Below are 23,527 nucleotides of genomic sequence, written 5' to 3' on the forward strand. Positions count from 1 at the left end.
AGGAATACTTCACAAAGCAGGCACAAATCAGCTTCCATATTGCTTTCTAATTGGTTCTAGGTAAGTGAACAGTTCCACATATAGAAGCTAAAAGGTTGGAATATATTCCCCAGAATCACAAAAATAAAATACGGAAATGACAAACAATTACATGATGTTAAGATGTGGGAAAACTAGTAGGCTAATAATTTAGAACACTTTTATCTACACACTAAGAAAACAGGCTCTGCAAATTAACTGGAAACAAAAGCAGATGAAATAAAACCTGCCAGTTGTCAGAGGTTTTCATGAACACAAGATGAAGGGTGGGGGCAAAGGGAAAGGAAAAACAGTCCTGCTTACTAAAATATCAATACTTGGAGAACAGACTCACTTAAACACAGTAAGTCCCAGGGTGTTATAGCATTCCTCTTCTAAGTTGAATACATTTAACCTATTCAATAACCTGACGTCAAAGCTTATCTGATTCAAGTCTCTTTAGAATAGCGCCCCTGTATCTGCCGTCATTAACACTCTGTCCATTTGGAAAAGAAAGATGATGTCATCTGTCCAGGCTAATGATACAATTCTGAATTTGCTTCTTCCTTCTCTAAATACCTTTTAGGCTCGTTTCCAAAATGTTTTATCAAGGAAACAGAAGGGGAACAAGACGAGGCAAACGCAAGGCTGGCAGCTCTAGAAAGAAGGCTGTCTAGTGGGAAAATGGTTAATTAACTATAGATTTTACAACCACTTAGTAATGTACACTCTAGCCCATACCCCGGGAGAGGCCAATGAAAGATCTGTTCATTCATAAATAAACTATAAGTAATAGGCACATGGAAGCTCCTATCCAAATAAGTAAACACTTTCTCCCTTTAATCTCAAACAAAGAAAATGTTTGTGCTGCTCTAGATCGGGAAATAACATTCACAAATGGGTACAGCTTGATTAAACTAATTTTGGCTGAACAAAACAGTGATATTTGCTGGCAACCACATCCCCAATCAGTTTACTAGAAGATGGAGAAAGTACAACTGGAAGTCTAGGAACTCAACACCATTGCATGAAGTACAAACTGTGAAAATATAAATTGAAATCTCTTCAGAAGACAGTTCAGCAGTAAGTTTTAAGAGGTCTCTCAGTGCACTGAACCTTGGTCAAATCACTTTAGATTCAGGAATTTGGTCTACAAAAGAAACTGTATCAAGACCTGCATGTACAGTAATGTTCGGAACTACAAAGTAAAAGATGGTGAACATTTCGCAGTAGCAGACATGGGCTCCAGGATCAGTGTTATCCCCTCTCACTGGCTCTAAAACATCAGCCAGACTTTATAATTGCCCAAAATGGAAGTAGCCAAGATGCCCTTCAAAATGAAGCGTCACCATCATATACATCAAGGAAGAATCAGATGCCAGGTGGGTGGTACACATCCTTAATCCTAGCACTCAGGAGGCAGAGGCAGGCAGATCTGTGGGTTTGAGGCCAGTCTAGTCTACAGAGATAGTTCCAGGACAGCCTGGAACACAGTTACACAGAGAAACCCCATTTCTAAACAAAAGAATCATAGTAAGCAAGTTCTCAATCCAGGGCTTGGTGAAATAACAAATGTATACAGGTTAGTCTAAAAAGCTAGCCTGAAAAGGCGACTTATGACATAATCAACCCCATGACACTTTTGAAAGTCTGAGGAACAAGTGAACTACCAAGGATTTCTTAAAGCAACGGGACAGCTCTACATAAAACTAATGGTTGACAAAGTAAATACTCATTTGTCAAAACCCCTAGAAATAGTAGAGATGGACTAAGTGTTATTTCCTAAATTTTTTGAAAATCAAAACTTGAGCTAACAAAAATCTACTAATTACTTGAAAATTTTTAAGTGATCCAACCTTTAGAAGGTGACTAGAGTAAATAAGATATGTATAATATATGCACTCCTGGTTGCTATGATTATCATTAAAACATTATTCACAGTAAAAATACATAAACTAAAACTTCACTAAGAAAATGACTTTATAAATACATATATCAAGTGTTCAGAGATTCATGCACAGTAAACAGCCACACAAAATATAGCAGAGCCATTAAAGGCATATTTTCTAGCATTAATTTGTGATTTCAGAAATGCTGAAATTATATAAAATGAGTATTAAGCTTGTGAATATATAATGTCCAATCTATGTTTCTGGTTTTTGTTTTGTTTTGTTTTGTTTTTGTTTTTGTTTTTCGAGACAAGGTTTCTCTGTAGCTTTGGAGCCTGTCCTAGAGCTAACTTTCATAGACCAGGCTGGCCTCGAACTCACAGAGATCTGCCTGTCTCTGCCTTCTAAGTGCTGGGACTAAAGGCATGCGCCACCACCGCCAGGCTCTATGTTTCTGTTAAATGTGTATTTGAAAAGTCACAGTGGGTTAACTTATTATGCTAATGATATGTGGGTACATAACTTCTGAGTGTCTTGATTATGTTACTAATAGTTTGAATTGACCTTACTGTTCAATTCTTTTACAATAATTATATACTATTATTGACTTTTTCTAATCAGGAAAAAGTATTATAAAGATATATACAATATATATGCATCTAAATACATAATGCCATAAGTCTATAAAAAGCCGTAAGTGAAGATACTGAGATAATTTAAGAAAATTCCATATTCTCAAAAGGCAGCTTTTAAATAGCACGTTTTATTATTAATGGCAACAGATAGCTAAAACTGCTAACCAAATAAATGCTAGGTAAGTACTTATTCTGAAGGACATATAAATACATACACTCAAATATTAACAATATGGAAAAATAATGCTGCCCAACTCTCATGAGGCCAACTTCCTATGTGTCTTGTACATGTGATAACCAGATTCTACAAAGCAGACTTGGATAATAAAATTAATTCATTTAAGGGAAACTGGCTTATAAAGGTTACTATGTTATACAAAACAGCACTATTCTTTATTTCCTATAAATTCCTACAAAAAGCATTAGAATCAAAGATTAAAAAGCATTTCAATTTTCCAGCCTTTTCAACAGAAGTTGCTGGAACAAACAAATACCATGCATAATAAAATCAAATGTGACCACTATAATATACATAAAATTTAACTCAAATGATCACTGGACAAAGTAAAAAAAAAAAAAAAAAAAAAAAAAAAAAAAAAAAAAAAAGAAAAAGAAAGAAAAAAACCCAAACTATAAAACTTCTAGGAGAAAATACTCTGTAACTATAGTTTAGATTGATCTCCTAAAAAAGAAATAATAAGCATGATCCATGAAAGTAAAGATTAATAAGCTAGACTTTATCAAGTTAAATAGTTCTCTGTAGCCACACTGGAAAAAAAAAAAAAGCTGAAAAGGGCTATAATACACTTAAAAAACAAAACCAAAAACAAAACTCTGAAGTAAATAAGAAAAAAACATAATTTGTAAAAATATTCACAAGATGTAAATGCCATTAATATTTTTAAAAAATATTTAACATGACAAGTTTTTGAGAGACTGCAAAGGAAAACCGCGATCAAGTCTTCCTATACCCCATGAGATGAGCACTCACCAGGCGATGGGACTAGAGGCAGGAGCATACCCACATGCTATACAAGGCTTCAAATGGATGCTGTCCCTGTCGCCCAACCTGAGTGAAGTCCTTAGGAAGCCGTATGATCATTCCAGCATTTACACAACTTTCACAAAGAAACTGACACACACAGCTTTATTCACTGACAGCAAATACTGAGCCGATCCAACTGTCACTGAGCTAAAAAGATACAGTCCACCCATTGCTCAACAATTTAAATGGGGGAAAGAAAAAGAGTAGCGTACACTAAGACACACAGCAACACAGCCAAGTGACATCTCCAAGGCATTCAAAAGCTTCATACTACATGGTCTTATTCTTGTAGAACTCAATAAAAGATGACACAATAGGAACAGAAAGTGAATCACTGCTGCCAAGCTCTCGGCAGGGGAGCAGATGACTATAAGAGGTCATGAAAGCATTGAGAGGTGGGAGCGAACTACTCTATATCCTAATTGGGAAAGACTTTGTGAGACACCACGAATCAGTCCAAACTCAGAACTATAAACCAGAAGAGGTGTGGTTTACTGTCTGCAAACAATACCTCATTTTTAAAAAAGTACAAACTCAAGCTAAAATAAAAACAGAAGTATAAGTAGCAGTATCTCTCCATCTTCTACCTCACACATACAAGTCCTAGATTACCACAGTACTCTCCTCAGAGGAAATTCAGTTTTGATCAGAGTTAATGATTTTATAACATTTTCATAATGATCTCATCATAAATAGAAATATGGCTTATTTCAAGGAAATTTCATTTCAGAATCTGGACCAGCAAATTTGGTGGGCATGTCTCATTTGTAAGTGAGCAGTTTCCCCGAGACAGTAGCAATATCTGAGGTTGAATAAGGGCTTCAGTATTTCCTCATGCAGGCTCACCTTTGGTACTATCTGTGAAAGCTGCTGGACTTCCATGGTATCTACTTCTTCTCCAGACACTGACTGGGAAGTTTTAGAATACAATCCCAGACGACTAGCTAAAGTAAAAGGTAACAAAAAAGTATAATTAAATTTCTTTGGTTGAAAAGTTAGAAAATTATGCTTATTAGACATTTTTTATTTATTAAAGATAAAAAGTGTATCAAGGAATCATAAGACAAACAACTGGTAAGACAAAACTATCTGAAATTTATAGTGAGTCTGAAATTACTGCGTGTGTATTTTATTTTTACTTAAATTTAAGAATAAAGAATTGTCCCTACGTGAACAAAACCTAAAATTAAAGCTATACTAATCAGTTTCTGCTCAGCAGCTCAATTTCAATGACAATCAGAATGTACTATAAGCAAAGAAACTGAAGCCAGAAAAACTGGTGGCAGATTTAGTTGCACGCAGTCAGGTAGCTGCACAGAAATGAAAATACATGCTGAAAATCGACCCTCCCAGTATCATGACTCTAGTGATCCTTTTTCAGTAACAAAGTTGACACTTTAGTCCAGACCTATCACAAATTAATAAAGTCAGAATGGACAGACTTGGCAAATGCTGAATGTATGCTTTACGGGCGCCAAGGCCAAGACTCTGCACTTCCGCTACTTCTACCTTTCACTGCTGAAGGTAACTGCAACTAACTTTCAAACCAGACAAGTGCATCTCTGGTGAGAAAAAAAGTACACAAAGCTATCCTCTTAGTATTTATGCTCCAGTCTGCTTTGAAAGTTTTACTGAAATTAAAAAGAAAAACCTCAACTCAACTTTTAGTTCACATCCCTAAACTAGTGTTTTATACCTGTGAGCAAGTGGATTATAAAGTTCAAAGTCAGCTACCTGTCTGTGAATAAATACACAAATGATTTCATGAGCTAGTTATGTGTTTTTAATATTCTTTTTAAACTCAAATCCTGTGTACCTGTAATCTTTCTTTAAATCTGAGCAAAAACAACTAAGTTATTATATAATTATAATATTATATAAACATATTTCCTAGCTAACGTTCATAAAACTATACACTGCAGTATTTTATGAAAACCAAAATGCAGCAGTTCAGTTATACCGATTGCAATTGCAGTCTCCTGTGAATCGCCAGTGATCATTTTGATGGAGACCCCTGAGGCAATAAGTGTTGTGACTGCTTCTTTCACACCAGTTCTAGGAGGATCGATGATTCCTACCAGGCCAAGGAAGGTCAGTTGTCCCAGTTCCGGACCAGAAGCCAGGGCAAGAACTTAGGAAATAATAAAATACAAAACCAGAAAGCATTGGCTGTGAAAGCATTAAACTTAGCTGATAATAATCACATACGGCTATTATGTCATTTGAAGTTACTGCCTATTATTTACAATTCAAATTTATCACATTATGGTTCAATAGTTCTGGATACAGAGTTGCTTTTAAGCTATTTAGAAATTAAAAAGAATAAACCATAGATTTTAAAAGGGATAAAACCAAAGAACTACTTACTAAGCATATAAAACAAATGAAAAAGAATTATAACATTCTTTCCTAACAACCATATGGAGCTACTCTCCAAAGAAACTACAACCTCTATAGAAAATACATTCATTATTTAGGGGCAAAGAGAGGTTATCAAGTCAAATTTGAACAAACAGACTCCTTTGAAGGAAGCTTTTAACATATCTTCATCTGAGCTTTATTCATTATACACAGACTGTATATACACAATTTCATACACGCTGAACACTAGAAAGAAAATTTCATCTATAAAGTGGTATTAACACCATTAATACCAATAAAGTCTGTTTTCACTGCCTCCAAACATTAACAAACATTTCTTGCTCATAATTTAGGTCTCTAAGAGCTCATAACTATAATATCATTATGGTTAGCTTTCTGTCATCGTTGGGCAACAAGATATAACAAAGTCAGGCTCATTTCCCAAATATCACTCTGTTTACTCTCAGTATTCTGGGTCTTCTGATCACTATCCTTATAAATCAAAGGCTATACCTCCATCAGGGAGAGTATTAGACTAAACACTTACTAACAAGCATCCACAAAAGCACACTAAACCTAAGTGTCTCAGAGGGAGCCTGCGAAGTCCCAAGCAAAAACTATGGAGGACTGAAAAATCAAAGCTGAAGGCAAACTACTTCTGTTTGAGTGGTAGACAAAACCCACAAAGGTTTTTTCACTATGAAGGGAAGCGATTCCTAGTAACCTCTGATGTTAGGATAGAGGCAGAAGTCAATACAAGGACATGAAGATTTTCAGCTTGCATGCTCCCAAATCCTGAGAAAGGAGATTATTTCTGCACACTCGGAGGGTGACACTAGCCCAGGGATTGTTACCCTACATTTGAGCACTCTTTAGCACTGAAGACATACTTCAACTATTCTTTAGATCAACAGTAGACAATGTTTATACAGAAGCCCTCTGATACAAAACAGCTATCGTGGTTTGAATATATTTCCCATACCCTCAGAGTTAGAACATTTGGTCCCCAGATGGCAACGTTTTGTAAGGTTGTGGAACCTTCAGAATATGGAGAAAGTGGGTCTCTTCAGGACCATCCTGCCCCCCCACCCACTGCCTTATGATATAAAGTAGCAACCTTGCTACCTTAAGCCATTACTACCACCATGGATCTCCACCATGATGGATAGTAACCTGCATCTATGCATCAAAATAAAGTCTTCCTCACTTAAGTTGCTTCTTATCAGGTCATAATCACCAATAAAAAAAATTCCAACTAAAATATGTTAGAACTTCAAGGTTTATGACCACAGCATTTCTAAGAAACTACCTTGTTAAGATACTGTATAACCATACATGTATCAATTAATATTTTAATGTATACACATTCATATTTACTATTTTATTCTTCCATTACAGTAAAAAAGAGGGGGAAGATGAAAAAAGGCCGAAGAGACAAAGATCACAGTATTTCCTAAAACGCTATGAAACAAACGTTTTCCTCTAATAATTCAAGTCTACATTGTGAAGCGCAGCACAAACAATAACAAAAACATCAACGATTCTTCAGCGAAATGGCCCAACAGATAAAGGCACTTGCTACAGACCCTATCAACCTGCGTTTCATTCCTGAACTCACACAGTAAGTATAAAACAGATTTTTATGTGTTATCTATTTGTGTCGCCTCCTGCCCCTCACACACACACACACACGCACACACACACACTCTAAATAAGAGTAACAGAAATCCAAGAAGATAAACTTCTTGAAAGTAAAATCTCAATCCTAATCAAAGAACACTGAAGATCCACAGAAACTCAAGAGTTCATACTTTGCTATATTCTTGACTTTCCACATCTGAGGGCCAGTTCCCCAATTATAAGAACATGACATCTCAGCAATTTCAATGGTTCTGAGACTTGAAGTAGAACTGGACTGCTCAGAAGTGAAGTGGGAATTCAACTGCAATTAAAAGAAGGCCCTTTTTTCCCCAGAACAGTGAGTATGCTGAAACAGCCTTACCTCTGAGTCCCGCAGAGCCCATCCGTGCCTTCTCTTGTTGATACAGATCTCTCTGCTGCTGGGTGAGTGCCAAAGTCTGCCCTTTGTTGTTATATGTAGTACAATACTTAATCACCTGTTCATAAGCACCCTTCATAAAACAAATCTCTGGTCTGTCCTATAAAGAAAAACATACAAAGTTTATATTCACATTGTATATATAGCCTACATGAATCCAAAAAGAGACCTCAATCTCTCATAATCCTTCGCAAAGTAAGTCATTCGAACACAATTCTTTGAGTGGCATTTAAACTCTGAAGATCATTAATGCATGTGGGAGCATACACTAAAAATAGATAGATAGATAGATAGATAGATAGATAGATAGATAGATAGATAGATAGGTAGATAGATAGATAGGTAGATAGATAGATGATAGATAATTTCTGTGGTGCCATACCTTGCACCTTACACTATAAGCAATGTTTTACTACACCGCAATTTGCGTACAGTGAGATTTGGGAGATTGTTCTTCACCATGCAGCAGGGAAATGAAGGAGATCTAGTATCAGTCTGGGGGTAATGTTTCAGATTCTTTACAAATGACTGTTTACATATCTCTATCTATGGCTATCTACCTATGATGCTTCTGTAATGCTCATAATGACAGATTTCTTTCATTTATCATAATAGAAGTAAAATTTAGACTAGTATATACAAGGCCCTAAATTTAATCCCCAAATGGGAAAAACAAATACAAAATAATCCCTGGGACCTTCTACTGAAACCTGTAGTCTCTACCTGCCTGTTTCATTTTAGGCACTTCTCCAGCAAGGCAAACTAATTTACAATTCTTTCAGCTGTCTTCTTTGTTTTTCACCACTGAATATTTAATACACTTATATTGCGACTCCTCAATTTCAAGACACTTATATTGCGACTCCTCAATTTCAAGACAGGTTTCTCTATGTAGCCTTTGGCTGTCCCAGAACTTGATATGCACAGATCAGGCTGGCCTCAAACTTACAGATCCATCTTGCTCTGCCTCCGGAGTGCCGGGATTCAAAGAGTGAGCAGCAAGCCTGGCACAATCGTATTTCACGTCCTCTATGCTATTCCCATTATTACATGTGGTCTCAACCTCCAAATCTCCTCATCTTCTTACCTTCTCTACAGCTACTTCTCTCTGTCTACTCTACTTTCTCAGAGTCCTTACTTAACTAGAGCTTCTACTTAAGCATTTTTGTCATTTCTCATGGTCTTTAGGAATCTCCTTCAGCATGTGCACTACCTTTGCTTCTCTGAATCTCAGCCTGCTAGTTCAACCTGCATCTTTATACTAAACATTTCCCTGGTTACCAGAAAGAAAATTTGCTCACACTAAAAAACTAGTAGCTGCCTGGGCACTGTTAACACTGGTCAGCTGGCAGACCTTGCCGAAGGGGGCAGGGGAAGCTCAAGGGTAGGGAGGCTTTTGCCCTTGTTATTGAAAAGAACAGGGAGCTTTTCCAGAACTCGCCACTATTCTGAGGGAACAAGTGTGGGGCAGGGCCTGGCTGCACATACTCAGAGAGTGCAACTGGAGCCTAGGAATTTGTCCTTCATAATGATTTCCCTTGCTCAGCTTTCAGTGTTAAGCTTGCTAGCACACCACCCCCTGTATTCCTCCTATATTCCACAAGGATAAAGGAATACTGAAGGTCTAAAGAGGCAGAAAAGGCATTTGGGGAAGAAAGGTTCCTACTGGTTCCTCTTTTAGACCTCACCCTTCCCTCCCAGTATTTGTCTGTCTTAGTACTTGCCTTTAAAAGTACTTATGGATTTTTATCTTTTTATTCCAGAGATTGAGAAAATATATTCTTATTGTCATATTCAAAAGACACTTCTAAAAACAAACTAACTGAACCATTCTAATTGTTTTTAAATTAGTAAGTTTGTCCAATCTATGGCAGGCTGACATCCCCTCTACATCTACTGAGTCTCATTTGTGTGTTTAGGTTTTGTATGTTAAATCCATTGGTTGCTTTCATCTTGCAGAAAGTCTTTATGTTGAAATATGACAAGAATCACACAATTAGTGGTGTTATCTATTATAAGGATAAGACATTCCTTCAGTAAGAGCAGTCCACCAACATAAAAACAGCAGAGACCTATAATGAACTATCAGTAAGAAGAAACTCAGATCAAGAGACCTGGATGTCAAAGTCCTCCATACCTAAGACCGGGCTAAAAAACACTTAAGCAGGTGGCTTACAAAAAAACACTAAATATTTCAATATAGAAATTTTATAAAGAAGACTGTTACAGTAAAGAAGAATATAATATAAGACTTAAGAACACTGCTGATTACTATGCTTTAATGCAATGGTTCTCAAGTTTTCTAATGCTGTGACCCTTTAGTACAGTTTCTCATGCTGTGCTGATGCCAATCATAAAATTATTTTTGCTGCTGATTCATAACTGTAATTTTTCTGTTATGAATCGTAATGTAAGTATCTGTGTTTTTCCGATGGTCTTAGGCAACCCCTATAAAAGGGTTGTCCAACCCCCGGCAAAGACCGTGACTCAGAGATTGAGAACCACTGCTCTTAGGTCACAGGATTTATTGATGCTGTAATTCACTAAAATTAATGTAGACCCCTTCCCCCCAAAATGTCATCTAAGCTGAAACAGATGTGCTTTTATTATTTTATTATTTTGAAAACCTCACCCTATATCCCAGGCTTGTCTGGAACGCACTGTGTAACTGACCTCAAACTTGTAGCAATCCTGTCTCAGCCTCCTAAATGCTAGAGTTGTGTATAAATATTTTTAAAGAGAGCGATACCTGCTGTGTTCGGTGTACACACTTAACAGCCATCCATTTCTGCTCAGAACTAAAAGGGTATTCAGTTTTTCTGATATAATCCTGTTGCAGTCCATCAAGACCCATCTATAAGAACAAAATAAAAATAAAATTAATTCTAATCAACATGTGCTTTTTTTCCCCTTTAACACGCAATGTAAAGAACCTATGACATGAGTTAAGATAACTGGTTACTCTTCCAGTTTTATTTATATGGACTGCATTTTCTTAAAGAGAGCATACAATTACAACATGAAATCCTGCATGTATAGATAGAATACTAGACTATATGTACACCAACCCTTCATATATTAATCTCTCTACCAGATCAAAATATGAAAGAAAACAAGATACAAACAAAAGTGCCTAATACTGAAGATGAATTTTGCCAATCAAGAAAAGTTTCTTATTTAACTTCATTTATTAGCAATAGGGATCTTTCTTGCCTGTTGCTATCATCTTCATTCTAATCCTTTAGGACACGGTTTTGTAATAGTTTCCTCCAGATTGAAACATTGAGTGCTTAAGCAGGAAAGTAAACAAATCAAAATTGCTTTGAGTCCTGAAACTGACCAGATTCACTAGACTAAATAATGAAGATTGCTGAGAACCACTCTCAAACAAGCCAAGCTTCTAAGGAGATTCTGACACCAGACTCTGTGCCTGGAATAGGAAGAGGTTCAGATCAGAGTGGCCTGGAGAGGACCCAGACTGATCTGCTGCCTGCAGGCTGTGCAGCATACTCCAAGTTCCTAGCTGTTGTGAACTATCACCTGTGCTCGGGTGGGCTCCGATGATGTACACCGGTCTTTGTGTCATTTCTGTTCCTATAAGTAACTCCTCACCCATATTCCTGTGAGCAACCCCAATAAAACTCACTGGTTCACTAAGTTGGACTTTGGTAGTATCTATAGTTTGGTCTGTTGTGGGTTCCCTATCTGGGGTGAATACATGTACTGTGTGTGCATGTACAAATTGTGTGTTATATCTCTACGAAGTTTTGTTACCCAACAATACCACTATAACTAGTCATATAACTAATGTCATGCATTTGTTCTCACTAATCGCTTTTGAAACCTTTGCCTCTTATTCCAAATATCTAACTGTATTTTAGAACTAGTCAAAAGTCCATGTCATTAACTTCTGTTTTCTTTAGAAATATGGTCAGAGTTCTCTTAGTATTCACATAACTACCAAAATACAGCCATTTAACAATTTCCCTCTTTATTCGAACACCATTCATTCCTTCCATCTTAATCAGCTGATTGGCCGTGACCTATTCACTCCATGCCGATTTCTTCCCTCCCTCATGCTTTCATTTTAGCTCCTTCTAGCTATCCTCACTAAACCCTTTCTGTCCTTTAAAGTCAAGCCTCCAGCTCTGAACTTTCACTGTTCAAGATAGGTAGAGGTAGCTAGGTAGGTAGATAGGTATGTATGGAGACAGACAGACATAGAGAGATATGGCTGTTCAGTACTTTAGGTTTAACTGTCTTGCCCTGCCTGTTCTTTGTTCCTGGAATGTCAGCATTAATGCCTCTAGAAAGAAGCTAGTAGCTTGTTAAACAGAAACATGGGAAACAGCCGACACTTGCATCATATTTTATTAATCTTCCAAAAGCTATATATTACTTTTAGTTGTAAGGCCAAATGATAGAGAAATATAGGTTTCAAAAGAGAAAACATACATATTTTAAAACTAGTGGGCAGAGTTGGAGTGCTTACCTGGCATATAGAAGGCCCTGGGTTTGATCTCTATTATATATACTAAAATGAACAAATAAATGACTAAGTAAATCTAGTGATGATCTTCTGAATGAAAACCTAGAATAACTTGCAACAGTAAAATGGTTCTCATTCCCAGTAATCTCACATAGAAAGATACTGTTTCATTCAAATTTCGGTGTTTTCTCAAACTGTTCTTAAAAGTGGGAAAGGCTGCTTTAGTCATGTAAATACCAGGTTTCTTGCTGAGAGAAATGTAAATATAGAATGTAGGCTCAATCTAAATGGAATACAGGAACAATACCTCCTCTCCCAAACACAGAGTTCAACAACATACATTCTGAGAAATGGAAAAGGAAGCAAGCCTTGGAAGGGAAAAAATTGACTTCTACCTTTTACTAATGTAAAGGTACAAAAGTATTTCAGAATAACATCGTTTATTCACTCACGTACAAGTACTTAACAGCAACTACACACACTTTTAAAGCTTTTCACATACAGACCTCACTATTAAAAACACATCCAACACTGGCCATTAGTTTGACCTTGCAGTGAGGAATAAGTTATACTGAAACTGTTCTAGTCTCTATATTGAACTGATCCCCAATGCCAGTTAAAAATAATGGAAAAACGAGTCTTACTGGACATTTAAAAAACAGTATGATGAATCTGAAAGGCCTCACATTCTGCTAACAGGATAATATCCCACATGCCAAAGACACTAAACACATACCTTCATTGCAAGAGCAATTAAGGCTCCTTCAGTTGGCTTTCCCATCAGAGTGTTGTTCCTAATTACAGCATCATTGCACACACAGCCCGCCTAAAAGAAATGCATATGGACTATAAATCCATCACTCTGGCTGAAGTCAATATGAACTAAGTTAACTTCTTGAATATATTTTTACCTCAACAATTCTGCTAACAGCTGGGTTATAGAATCCATGAACAACATCGCCATCAACAATTACTTCACCAAACTGATTATAGCCAACTCCAGTAACCTAAGGATTAATAACACACACAGTATAGTAGTAAGGCTTAATGGCAGCCAAAGAACAGCCTGAGCTATATTCATGCCATTTTCTAGTCATGCTGTTGGTAATACAAATGCTTATAATAAATCTAAAACACAATTTAGTATTAGAAGAACAGAAACTCTATTTAGGGTACTAATTAACCTAAAAAGATATTTTTGCCTGCTCAGTAATACATTATAAAAAGACAAGAAAACCATGGACAACATCTCTACATAACTGAGCTTAAATTAAATTTATATAACAGTACACTACAGCTTGCAGACAAAACAAAACAAAAAAGAAAACAAAAAACAAAAAACCTCAAACCCACTATTACCACATCCAGCCTCTCACATAGACCCAGGATCAGGTAATAGCTGAAACCTGGTTTCCAGGCAAACAGTCTAACAGTCTTAGGGGCAGTGAAGGACTCATCCTGGAACTGACAGACTGCTCTGAAAGCACAATACATGGCCATATTAAAATTTAAACAAGCCAAGTATAGCAAACGGCTAGAGTCTAGGTAAAACAACTATCATAATAAAAATAATAAAGTTTAAAGAAATAATTAAAATTATTAATGTCTAATATAAAATGATAGACTCTGAAGAGAAACTACTACTCTGTCGTCCATACACAAGCACAGGTGCTGCAGGATAATCCTTCTTTTGCTGTGACTATGTGTTGCTCTCATTGGTTGATAATAATAAGACTAGGCGGGAACCCCAAACGAAGATGTAAGGAAAGAGAAAGGCATAATCGAGAGAAATGTGACCCATTTTTTTTTTTACCTGCTAGAGAACAGGTAAAACCACAAAACCATGTGGCAAAAAATGGATTAACAGAAATAGGTTAATTTAAGTTCTAAGAGCTAATTAGTAATAAGCCTGAGCAATAGACCAAACATTCTGTAATTAATGTAAGCTTCTATGTGATTATTTGGGACTGGGCAGTCGGAACAAAAGAAAAGCTCCAGCTCCATTTACATATGGTGCTTCAACAGGGCCAAAATTTCCACATAGGACATAACAAAGCTTAAAAAAGGGTTCTAAACACACAAAAACAGAGCCAAGAGTAACTTCATAGTTCATGTCTCTCACTGGCGGTCACAGTACAGAACTATGTCCCTTGGCCACAGCAGGCCAAGAAGAATAGTTGGGTATGGTGGCTCACACCTTTAATCCCATCACTTGGGAGGCAGAAACAGGCAGATCTCCATTAGTTCAAAGCACAGCCTGGCCTACAGTGTGAGATCCATGATAGCCAAGATACACAGAGAAACTCTGTCTCAAAAAACCAAAAATTAAAAAATAAAAATGAAAGAAATAGAGTAAAAAAAATAAAAAAAGATATGTAAAGATAAAAAGTACAAAAAGAGTGCAGTATGTATATTATTGTGTTTTCATTGAATTTTTTGACTGTGAATGAGCTAACTACAGAGAGACATTTCATTGTAGGGGCTGCTAAGCTAACTCAAAACATGCATTTTAAAGGTATCTTGACTTCAAAATTTCAGTCTAAGGATGTGTTACTTCGGAAAGAAGTTCTGCTTTTGTTTCCAGAGGACAGAAAGCTGTGGGTTCCTTACCAGCTAATACAGTTTGATAAATCAAGACACCCAGAAGCAATGGTAGCCCACATTTAGGACAGCTTCAGGACTGCTGGCTGAGATGAACCAAACACACAAGATACCCATGAAGGACCTAATTAACAGTGCCCCCAATCAGAAGGAAGTAGTCTAGAAAACTATGCCCAAATTCCTAAATATTGTTTATAAATATTTGTTTTCATCTCAAGGGGTTGATTATAAATAGTTGATGGTCACAGTCAATTTCTTAAAAAAAAATAAGGGACAATATGATATAGGTCAAGACTTTGCATTGGTATGGATTTTGGTTTATTGATACAAATTTAAGGTCATATTGTTGTATGTATATTTCTGCTCTTGTTTAAGGTATTATGTTTATACAGTCATTTAAAAATGCAATGTATAATTAAGAAATACAGATTAATAGTCACCTAAAATACTCAAAATTTTAGTCATGTTAGTTAGGTTTTCTAGATATACAGAGATATATTTCAGTAAGATAACCTTCAAACCTTTCAAAGACCTACAGAATATGGGATTTAAAATATTTTAAGAACTTAAGTGTTCTCAAGAATGAGACATGTCTGCTCCTCACAGTACTGATTACTTCAGTGAGGTTGACGGGCATTGAAGAAACTCATTATGGAATTAGACTTCAATGTGACAAGGGTAGACATTTGAGCAAGAAACTTTTCTTACCTGGACTGCTTAATGGTATGCTGTATAAATTGGACATACAGGACCCTCAGAAAAATGACTGCTGAACGTGCCTCAAGAAGGTGAGACAGCCCTTCAGGGCTCTTACTTCAAGACAGAATCTGCCAGACATTCCTCAGGATGTAGAAGAAAGTGACTGACAAACTGCCAATATAGGCGAAACAGTAAGAAGGAGTCTTTCAAATTTCCTGCTTCATGGAAAAGTCTGCCAGAAACTATGAGCCTGTAGGCTGAAGATGGATGCCCCAATGTTAACAATGTTCTTCTTGTTTACTTAGATAATATTATATCCTTCTGGGATCTTTGATGGAGTTGAAGACAGATAATTATAGATTTCCTTGTTTACATGACACAGTAAGTTATGGTAGAAAGTAAATTAGGTAAAAGAATTTGGACACACCAAGATAGAATAGATACAGAGTATTTTCTCTGAATTTGTCAAATGCAAATGGACTAGATATTGTTTATGTATTTATTGCCTGTGTATATTGTATAGTTACTATACTTATTGTATATAGTTTTTTATATTAGTTATAGCCTTCTTTCTTATTTTAGAAAGGGAAACTAGTGGCATTTCACTTTTATTTTAATAAATAAAGCTTACCTGAGGATCAAAAAGGTAAAATAGTCACAATGGCCAGCCTTATAGACCAGGCAGCAATGACATGCATTTTTAATCCCAGTAGCCACACTAGTTGCCACAGAAACTGGGAAGTGCATGCCTTTCAATCCCAGTGGTGCACACCTTTAATCCCAGAACTAGGGAGAATTATAAAAGGGGAGGAGACAGTTCTCAGACACAGTCTCATTCTACAATTCCTGGAGAAAGGATCACCATTTTGGACTAAGGTCAAGGTAAGAGTCAGTGGCTGACTATTTTGCTTTTCAGATCTCCTGGTTGAACTCCAATTTCTCTCTGAGTTTTTATTAATTGTGCTATACAACACAGCTCCTGCTCTTTAACAACTCATCGTCTAGTAGGAAGGAGGGAAGGAATTTTCAGTGGAGATAAAGACTGGAATACATTTGCAGCACACAGCCAGTTCTCAGTGCTCAGCAAGGGTTACTTTAAGAGTGGGGAGAATTAATACCAAAGAAAAAGAGACATTCAGGTATTTTACATAGTGCACCAGCAACAAACGTCATAGGGGAAATTTTGTCAAATAGAAATATGAAGCTAGTATGTTTCATGTACCATAGACAAAGGGGATTAGCTAAGGCTGGAAAAGGAAGGAAAAGGCCACGAGGAGCCTTAAGAGCCACAGTTCAGAATCCTCTGCACAACGGAGACAATTGGGGTGGGGGGATCTGCAATTCTACAAAAGGCTCTCAAAGTACATAGAAAATGAGAAACAAAAATAAAATAAATACAGGAAGTCAAAAGGATCCATCAGAAAGCCAGATGAAAAACATGAAACATAGTCTAGAGAAGCTGACTTAAAAAAGGAAATTTAGAAGGTCGATACTGGCAGGACTTGGTGATGAGTTGGATGGAGAAGGATTTAAAGGATGGAAAGAGATTCAAGTTTCTAAACTGTACACACAACATGAAACAAGCGATAAAATCACATGTAAAGAAGAGATTTTGAAGATAAGAACACTGGAATTGGTAACCTTTTTAAACACTACGTTTCTTTAAGAGTAGACTTTTTTGTAAAGAAAAACCTCAGTACCTCAGCATGCAGACCATCTGAAGTAAATATGTGAGTAACAGTCATTTCATTCTTCGTCAATGTTCCAGTTTTATCTGAACAAATCACATTGCAGCAGCCTAAAAATAAATCACTGGGCGTCACCACGAGAATCAGAGAAAAATATATTAACTTAGAAAATAAATAAAACACCTGGAAACAGTGTTCTAGTACTCTGAATTCCCAAGTCATCAGGTATTATAATTTCTTACATTGTGTTTGCTTCATCATAAGGTAAACTTTCTGAAGGTAAAAACAAAATTTAGATATTTACTTTTTCTTAGTTCCTAGAAACCTATTTCATATTGGTTTGGTCAATGACTTTCAGAATGTATTTTATAGGTAGTTTAGAAGATTCTGACATGTAAACCCACATAATTTCTTCAGTCAGAGTTTTTCAAGGTATTATAAACAAAAAATTGAACTTAAAAGAGTTTGGATAGCTAAACTGCTTTTAAAAGAAGTTTTATAATATTTTGAGAATAAAGTTGTCCAATCAATATAACCAAGATATATTTATTGTTCTTACTATAAACAAAGTCAACCTAAGCAGGAAATTGAGTTCTATAACAATCAACTATCAAGAAAAAAATCTATTAATTCTGCTCTAGGACTTCACTTGCAATATAGATATCAAAAATATGATCTAAGCATTAACACATTCCATAATGCATAAAGATTCCTCTTGAGAAATGAATTTTTAATTGCCTATTTTGGTTGTTAAAACTGTTCATCACTGCTTGGCCCCAATATCATTATAATGTTCCTAACAGAAAAACTGTAAGGTATGTGATTCTGCCGTGTGCACTGACACCTCACAGCACTTACCTAGCGTTTCAACAATAGGCAGTTTCTTCACGATAGCCCTTTTCTTCACCATTCTCATAACACCGAGGGCTAGTGTCACTGTGACCACAATAGGCAAACCTTCAGGAATTGCTGCTACAGCCAAACTATACACAATGAATACACAGTATTAAAACTGAAGTTGACTAACATCACAACAATATTCCTAGTCCTACTTAACATTCCGTTCTACTTCTGTAATCATAATTTACATTTTTCATCCTTTGTTTAGATGTTGATTACAAATGCTGAAAGGAAGCAGTATTTACAAACTACTTGGCAGACTGAGCATCCTGAAGGGTTAAACACATGCACACCTTCTACCTCTCATCTGAGCAATGGTGAAATGAAATCCTTCGCTCTTGTGCTTCCACTATGCCTTACTGTACCAAAAATATTTTTTAAAAGCACATCATGATTTATAATCCACATCTAACAAGGCTTCTCAATCTTTTGCTCTTTAGTCATTTTACAAATGGCATATAGAAAAATAGGTTATGAATAACTTCATTAGAATTTTTAAATCTTAATCCAAAACTATTCCTTGCTTTTTGACAGTCTATATGCCTCTAGGTACAGTGGACTGTTCAACTGCAATTAAAGAAGCAAAAACATTCTAAAACACATTCCTAACAGATTCTAACTTACAATCCTGGTTCTTCTTTGATGGTCTTGGTGTTTTGTGTGTTTGTTTGGGTTTTGGGGTTGCTTTTTACTTTTTGTAAGACAGTGTCTCATTACCCTGGACTAGCCGCAAATTCATGATCCTCCTGCCTCAGCTGGGTAGCAGACATGATCCACCAAACCAAACCAGATACTTTTGCAGTTGTTTTATCAGCAAGCAGCACTTCTAAAAATAATGAGGACTCTTAACTTGGTGGAAAAGGAAAATCATATTTTAGGTAACTGTGAAATATTTCTGTTCTTAGATTTTGAAACATCAATTATCAATTATAGTAGTAATTTTCCCATTTCTGCATAACATTTCTTTGTAATCACCTTTATACTCAAGACATTTCTCCACTTCCATATAAACAGTATGAAGTGAACAAAAATGAGCATTAAATATGAAAGAATGTCATATTGTTTTGGTAAAAAAGGGATGGTCTAGATTCTTATTGGAGATATTACATCAAAGAAATCTTTGCTGCAAAAATAACCAGGAGGAAAGGCCTTTTTCATTTTACCCTTAGAAACACACTACTCACTCATCAAGCCGGAAATTTAGAGCCCTGATAATTCAATTACACGGTTAACTTCATGCATTTTGACAGTTCAAAGAATTTCTACCTGGTTTCCTGTATTTTCTTTTGTCTGGTAACTGTCTAGTTGCCTGTCAATTTTCCTCTTTGCCATTACAGTGCAAAACTCAGAATTTTCACTTTTGTTTAATGAAGGCGTCAAATATTTAGGGGACTCAAAAACACGCAAACAAAACAAAAACAACTCGCAAACCTATAAAGACCATCTCTAAGATTTCTTTTATTCCTTCCTATCTGGTAATGGGATATACTGATCAAAAACCCTAAAGGATTGTAAAATAATAATGGTTTATTACTATAACAATCTTCCACTTTCAGGCCATCCCATGATTCTACTTTTTACATCAGTCATTGTTGGTACATAAAAAAAAATCATTGCTAAATTAATTCTTAAAGTAATAAAAGCAAAATGTTTAAAGAAATGAGAAAAATTAGATCACTAAAGTTTTCATCATCAATCATATAATTTTATACTTGAGTCCAGTGGAATGACAGGTTTTATCCTGTTTTTTTTTTTTTTTTAATTTTTGGAATTTTTTTGACATATCCTGAAGAAATAATAAAAGCAATACTGTGAATCCTTATGAACAGAATGACTTAAAAGAAAAAATACTAAAGAACTTAACTTTCCCTATCATATGTAATGGTATCTCAAACACATTCCCCATTTTTATTTTTATTTCGTATTTCATGAGCCATACACAGGGAGACAAGTTTTTTAAAAGGAGAGTATCAGCCTGTGCTCCAGCTCCTTTACTATGTCACAAGTACCTTCAAGAGACGCTAACTCCCTGCTTATTCCTTATAATATACTCAAGTTCTTCTTTGGAAATACTGATTTTCGCTTTATTTTAATATTTGAACTTTTCCATCCTGATCTACTATACAGAAATGCTACTCAGACTTTCTTTTCCTTAAGCTGATTGGTAAGTTCTATTTCTTACATACCCACACACCATTTCTCCCTTTTATTCCCTTCACAAATATTCTGAGCATCTGCTATTTATAACTGACTGAACAAATACTTGGGCTAGGCATTAACCTACAGACTCATAATCACTTTCCTTCGTTGTGGATACTGTCCCACCATCTTACAATGTAATCCGATGTTGCTATAGATGAAAAGTGAATAAATGTTTCCCTTTCTTCAACTGACTAACTTTCTAATGCTGTTTCCCTAATGACCTGATATGAGGTATTGTCTGATTGATGCTGGGCCACAGCACTGATAATAAAGGAGATCACGAGCAATCTTTCTCTGGTCTAAGAAAATCATAAGTATCTCATAGGAAGTCACAGTTATGTAATATCCAGATACAGTGATTCTTTTAGCTACACCTGTATCTTTGCAAGCACTATGCAGTGAATGAGGCTAATTGTAACTCAGTGTAATGCCGAACTCGGAACCTTCATGACTGTGTGCCTGAGTGAACAGCTCACTCTGCTGCACAAACACCCTGAACTGGCCCTGCTGTCTTAAGGACACAGACACAGGATGGGGTCTGTGAAAACCTCAGTTAAAACATTTAGTGCATCTTGTAGTGGGGTTCCACAGATAATGAGAAGTCTGAAGACATCCCAACTGTACTTCTTTTGTAGATGGCTGTATTCCTACAGTCTTCTCCCTCTAGCTGGGTATATGATCAATTCATTCAGTCCCCACGGACCCAGGGTGCACTTTACCCTGCATGCTTTGTCCTGCAAAGATTTTCTGCATGGTTTTCTCTTACTTTTCCTTTAGAAATAATATTCCCTGAAATTGCTCTACTCTGCTTTTATCTCATTATAGGTTATTATTATCTTTTTCATGGGTTTTTTTTTTGCTTATTTCTTTGACTTTCTGCTTTTTCTCTTGAACTTCATACTGAATTTTTAATTTCAGCAATCAAGATCTTACATTTCTAGAAATTCTTTGTTCTCTGATGCTTTTCTACAATAACGTGTTCCTCTTCCATGGATGACAAAGGATACTTGATGTTTAAAGATTTTCTTTTTCTTTGGAGGCTGATTATTCAATTAATACAGTGTGGTTTTCTATTTCATACTATGAGATTTTGGACATTTCTTGTCTACCTACATACAAAAATGCAACAGTAAGTTAACAGCCAAGTCTGCTTTTTCTCCACTAACAAATAAATAGGTTTCCATTTTCCCATGAGATCACTTCAATATATGGCTTTTGTGAGGCAATTTTTTTAACTGTATAGTATACATGTGTGTGTGTAAGTACACAGTTACAATGTTTATATATAGTATATCTAATATAATAAACATTAGATATGTATATTGTGTGTATATATATAATATACACAACAAAAACAGAATATGGCTTTTAAACTATTTAAGTAGAAACATTATATTCTTATGGGCTCCACATAAAACCAATCTCTATAATGAAAAGAACTCCCCTAGGGAAGAGATAAGAGACTGTATCTACAAATATTAGAACTTACCTTACACTAATAGTAAACATTTCCAGGATGTCTTTTCCTAGTAACCAGCCAACCAACATGATGATACCTAGAACAAAATCAAATATGAATTTTCCTTTCTCTATATAATCACCTACAAAAGCTAGATTAACAAGCTCAAGGGTACATAAAAAAAAAAAAAAAAGTATATCCCCTAGAGGCTGTCCTGAATGGGCATGTGCAGAGACTACAGATTCATCTTTGGTTCTGACGCACCCATTCATCTCTCAAAACAGAAACTAACAGTTCAAAGAGCATCGACAACATTTCATAGGATGAAATTGGAGGCAGATCTATAAAATACATAAGTCTTATACTATCAACTTTATAAACAACACTGTAATTTAACTTTACATAAATCAATGAGGTACTGTATGTGAGGCATGTACTTCCTTTGGAGGAATATATGGAGGACCACCTCCTGAGGTGACAACTGATCACCATACAGATACAAAACAAATATTCTAGAGACTGTTTCACTGAAACTACACAAGGGAAAAGACTGCTTTAAAATGAATTACTGACTTTAAAACACTAAGAACTATAATAATTAAAACAGGAGAATTTCTACATTAAAATTCTAAATTAATATATGTGTTGTATATAAATAAGATCATTTCAAAATAGTAAATAATGAATTATAAAACTAGTAGTACCAGGATAATTAACTTTTGAGTAAGAAAGTTACAACTCTACCTTAACATACATAATTTTAAAAATAAGTATTTTATTTAAATTTAAATTAACTGATTATGTAGAAGCAAAAGGCATTTTTACACAGTTCCTGATGCCATCTATAAACTACACAATGTTTACAACAAAGAAAATACAGCTTCCTCCTTGGTTACCATTCCATTCTGATTTTTTTATTTGATCTTTGAGAATTTCACACATGTATACAATCTATTTTATCCTAGCTACCCTCCCCTCCACCAGCTCCTTCCTGGATACATACTCCCACACACATATTTCCCCCTCAACTTCAAGTTTTCAATTCTTTTATAACCCAGGGAGCCTCAACAGGGTTGCTCTTATGCGCATGGGTGAAGGGCCATCCACTAAGGCATAAACAGTCTACCAGGGGCCAAACCCTAACCAGCAGCCACAACTGCCACCCTTCAGTTAGGGGGTGGAGCTTCACGAGCCCCTCCATACTAGAATGTTCACTGACTTTATCTTGTGCAGGTCTCATTCAGGCAATTACAGCTGCTCTGAATCCATGACACAGGATCATCATTGGATCCTGTCACCTTCTGGAGACACTGTTTGTGACTCTTACAACCCTTCTGCTCCCTCTTCTACAATATTCCCTAAGCCTTAGTGGGGTTTGCTATAGATGCCCCTCTTTAGGGATGAGCACTCCAGTCACTGATTCTGGACTTGGACCAGGTGAGCCTACTACTCACTGTCTACTAGAAAAAAGCAGCTTCTCTT

General features: G+C 36.0%; 1 protein-coding gene across 4 annotated transcripts in view; it reads right to left on the reverse strand.

The window, feature by feature from the left end:
* Positions 1-23,527, reverse strand: part of Atp2c1 (ATPase secretory pathway Ca2+ transporting 1) — a 113,768-nt gene that overhangs the window by 14,877 nt on the left and 75,364 nt on the right. For all 4 annotated transcript variants that reach the window (XM_050139196.1, XM_050139198.1, XM_050139199.1 and 1 more), the window contains 9 exons: positions 22,076-22,142; positions 18,343-18,467; positions 17,497-17,594; positions 13,408-13,503; positions 13,233-13,322; positions 10,757-10,861; positions 7,951-8,107; positions 5,548-5,718; positions 4,434-4,531 (listed from right to left, as the gene is read on the reverse strand). In XM_050139196.1, coding sequence (XP_049995153.1) covers positions 4,434-4,531; positions 5,548-5,718; positions 7,951-8,107; positions 10,757-10,861; positions 13,233-13,322; positions 13,408-13,503; positions 17,497-17,594; positions 18,343-18,467; positions 22,076-22,142 — 1,007 coding nt within the window. The remainder of the gene's footprint in view (positions 1-4,433; positions 4,532-5,547; positions 5,719-7,950; positions 8,108-10,756; positions 10,862-13,232; positions 13,323-13,407; positions 13,504-17,496; positions 17,595-18,342; positions 18,468-22,075; positions 22,143-23,527) is intronic.

Source organism: Alexandromys fortis, unplaced genomic scaffold, assembly GCF_014885135.2.
Source record: "Alexandromys fortis isolate MF-2015 unplaced genomic scaffold, M_Fortis_MF-2015_v1.1 scaffold_36, whole genome shotgun sequence".
NCBI lineage: Eukaryota > Metazoa > Chordata > Mammalia > Rodentia > Cricetidae > Alexandromys > Alexandromys fortis.